We start from the raw sequence: 1633 nt of genomic DNA on the forward strand, positions 1-1633 counted from the left end.
CCCCAAACCAGAAAAACCACCCCCCCACCCCCCGTGAGTGTGGCCTGGATTGAGGGGGCGCTGGTGGTGAGGGCACCTTTTCCTTCCCGAGCCCCGGTCGTTCGGGTTGGTCCTCGGCATGTTGCCTAGTTTTCCTCCCTCATCCTTCCCTGATTCCCAGGTGCGCTCACTGGGGGGTAGATGCGCACAGAACCCTGCTGTCCACCCCCCTCCCCCGGGACAGGCACCCCGAGGGGGCATCAGGGTTTCCTGGGGAAGGTCTCTGGGACCTGCTCATACGCAGAGGTGAGTGGCTGTCGAGGCCACGGCCTGCGCTGGGCAGCTCATGCAGGTGCTACCCTGGTTGCTGTAGCGACAGAGAACCCCGCCCCCCTCCATGCTGTCGTGCATAGGGGAGGTTCTGTACGGAGGACAGCAGAGAGGCCATAAGCGGAGCTGATTCCCCACCACGATGGGTCAGTGTCATCTCTCCCGCGTGAAAAACAACCCTCTGGCCATGCGTGCGAGGCAGGCACTGTTCCCAGCGCTTTACCTGTAGTAGCCAGTCCGCCTCTAAGGACCCCCCACTACCCCCCCGCCTGTCCTGGCCAAGGGCGCACAGGGCCCCAGGTTAATTAGCTGCCCCACAGGCTAAATGCCCGCACAGCGCACAGTGAAGGGGCGGAGCTGTCATCTGATTCCAGAACCGCTGGCTTCCAAGCCTGTTCTTCTACCGGTTCTCAACCTGTGGGTCGCGACCGCTTTGGCAGTCGAACGACCCTTTCACAGGGGTCGCCTAAGACCATCCTGCAGATCAGATATTTACATGACGATTCATCACAGTAGCAACATGACAGGGATGAAGTAGCAACGAAATAATGTTATGGTTGGGTCACATGAGGAACTGTATTTAAAGGGCCAGAAGGTTGAGAACCACTGTCAGCACTTGCATCCCACCGGGAAAAGGGTGCGTGGCCTGTGGGGTACCGTTACCTACTTGTCGTTTATTCAGAAGACGCTGCCGCCGCGCTTACCTCGAAGTCCGAGGGGTTGAACTCGTAGCTGATGTTCCAGCCCAGCATCCCGTATTTCCTCCGCTCGTTGATCAGAGCGTTGAAGAAACACAGGCTGAACAAGAGCCTTTTCCACCAGGGGCCGCAGTTGGGTTTTTCAAATATTTCTTCCGTCACCTCTCCACTGCCGTCGTGTCCAAGCGTCTTCAGTAAATTACTCTTCAGCCCCATGGGCATCTCCACGGCGATCTTAGGGCAGACACGAGTGAGAACAGCACGTGAGGGCACGTGGGCTCCAGGCCGGGGTGGGGGGGCTGCTCTACTTCCGGGGAGATAACTAGCCAAGCTCCTCAAGTTCAAGCTTCACCGGCAAATCAAAACTCTTGTGTGTCCGGCCGGCATGGCTCAGGGGTTGAGCTCCGACCTATGAACCAGGAGGTCACGGTTCGATTCCCGGTCGGGACATGTGCTGGGATTTCGGGCTCGATCCCCAGTAGGGGGCGTGCAGGAGGCAGCCGATCCATGATTCTCTCTCATCATGGATGTTTCTATCCCTCTGTCCCTCTATATAGACACCATCATTGGTCTTTTCTTAGAAGTGAGTCACCCGATTAAACTGTATGGAACTTTAAAATGTGAGT

At 57.4% G+C, this 1633-nt stretch overlaps 1 protein-coding gene across 1 annotated transcript in view; it reads right to left on the bottom strand.

Annotated features, from left to right (window-relative positions):
- DNAH14 (dynein, axonemal, heavy chain 14) overlaps positions 1 to 1633 on the bottom strand; it is a 157968-nt gene that overhangs the window by 10781 nt on the left and 145554 nt on the right. Inside the window, exon 69 of the mRNA XM_015562337.1 lies at positions 1014 to 1241. Within this exon, the coding sequence (XP_015417823.1) occupies positions 1014 to 1241 (228 nt within the window). The remainder of the gene's footprint in view (positions 1 to 1013; positions 1242 to 1633) is intronic.

The sequence above is a fragment of the Myotis davidii genome, unplaced genomic scaffold (assembly GCF_000327345.1).
Source record: "Myotis davidii unplaced genomic scaffold, ASM32734v1 scaffold174, whole genome shotgun sequence".
NCBI lineage: Eukaryota > Metazoa > Chordata > Mammalia > Chiroptera > Vespertilionidae > Myotis > Myotis davidii.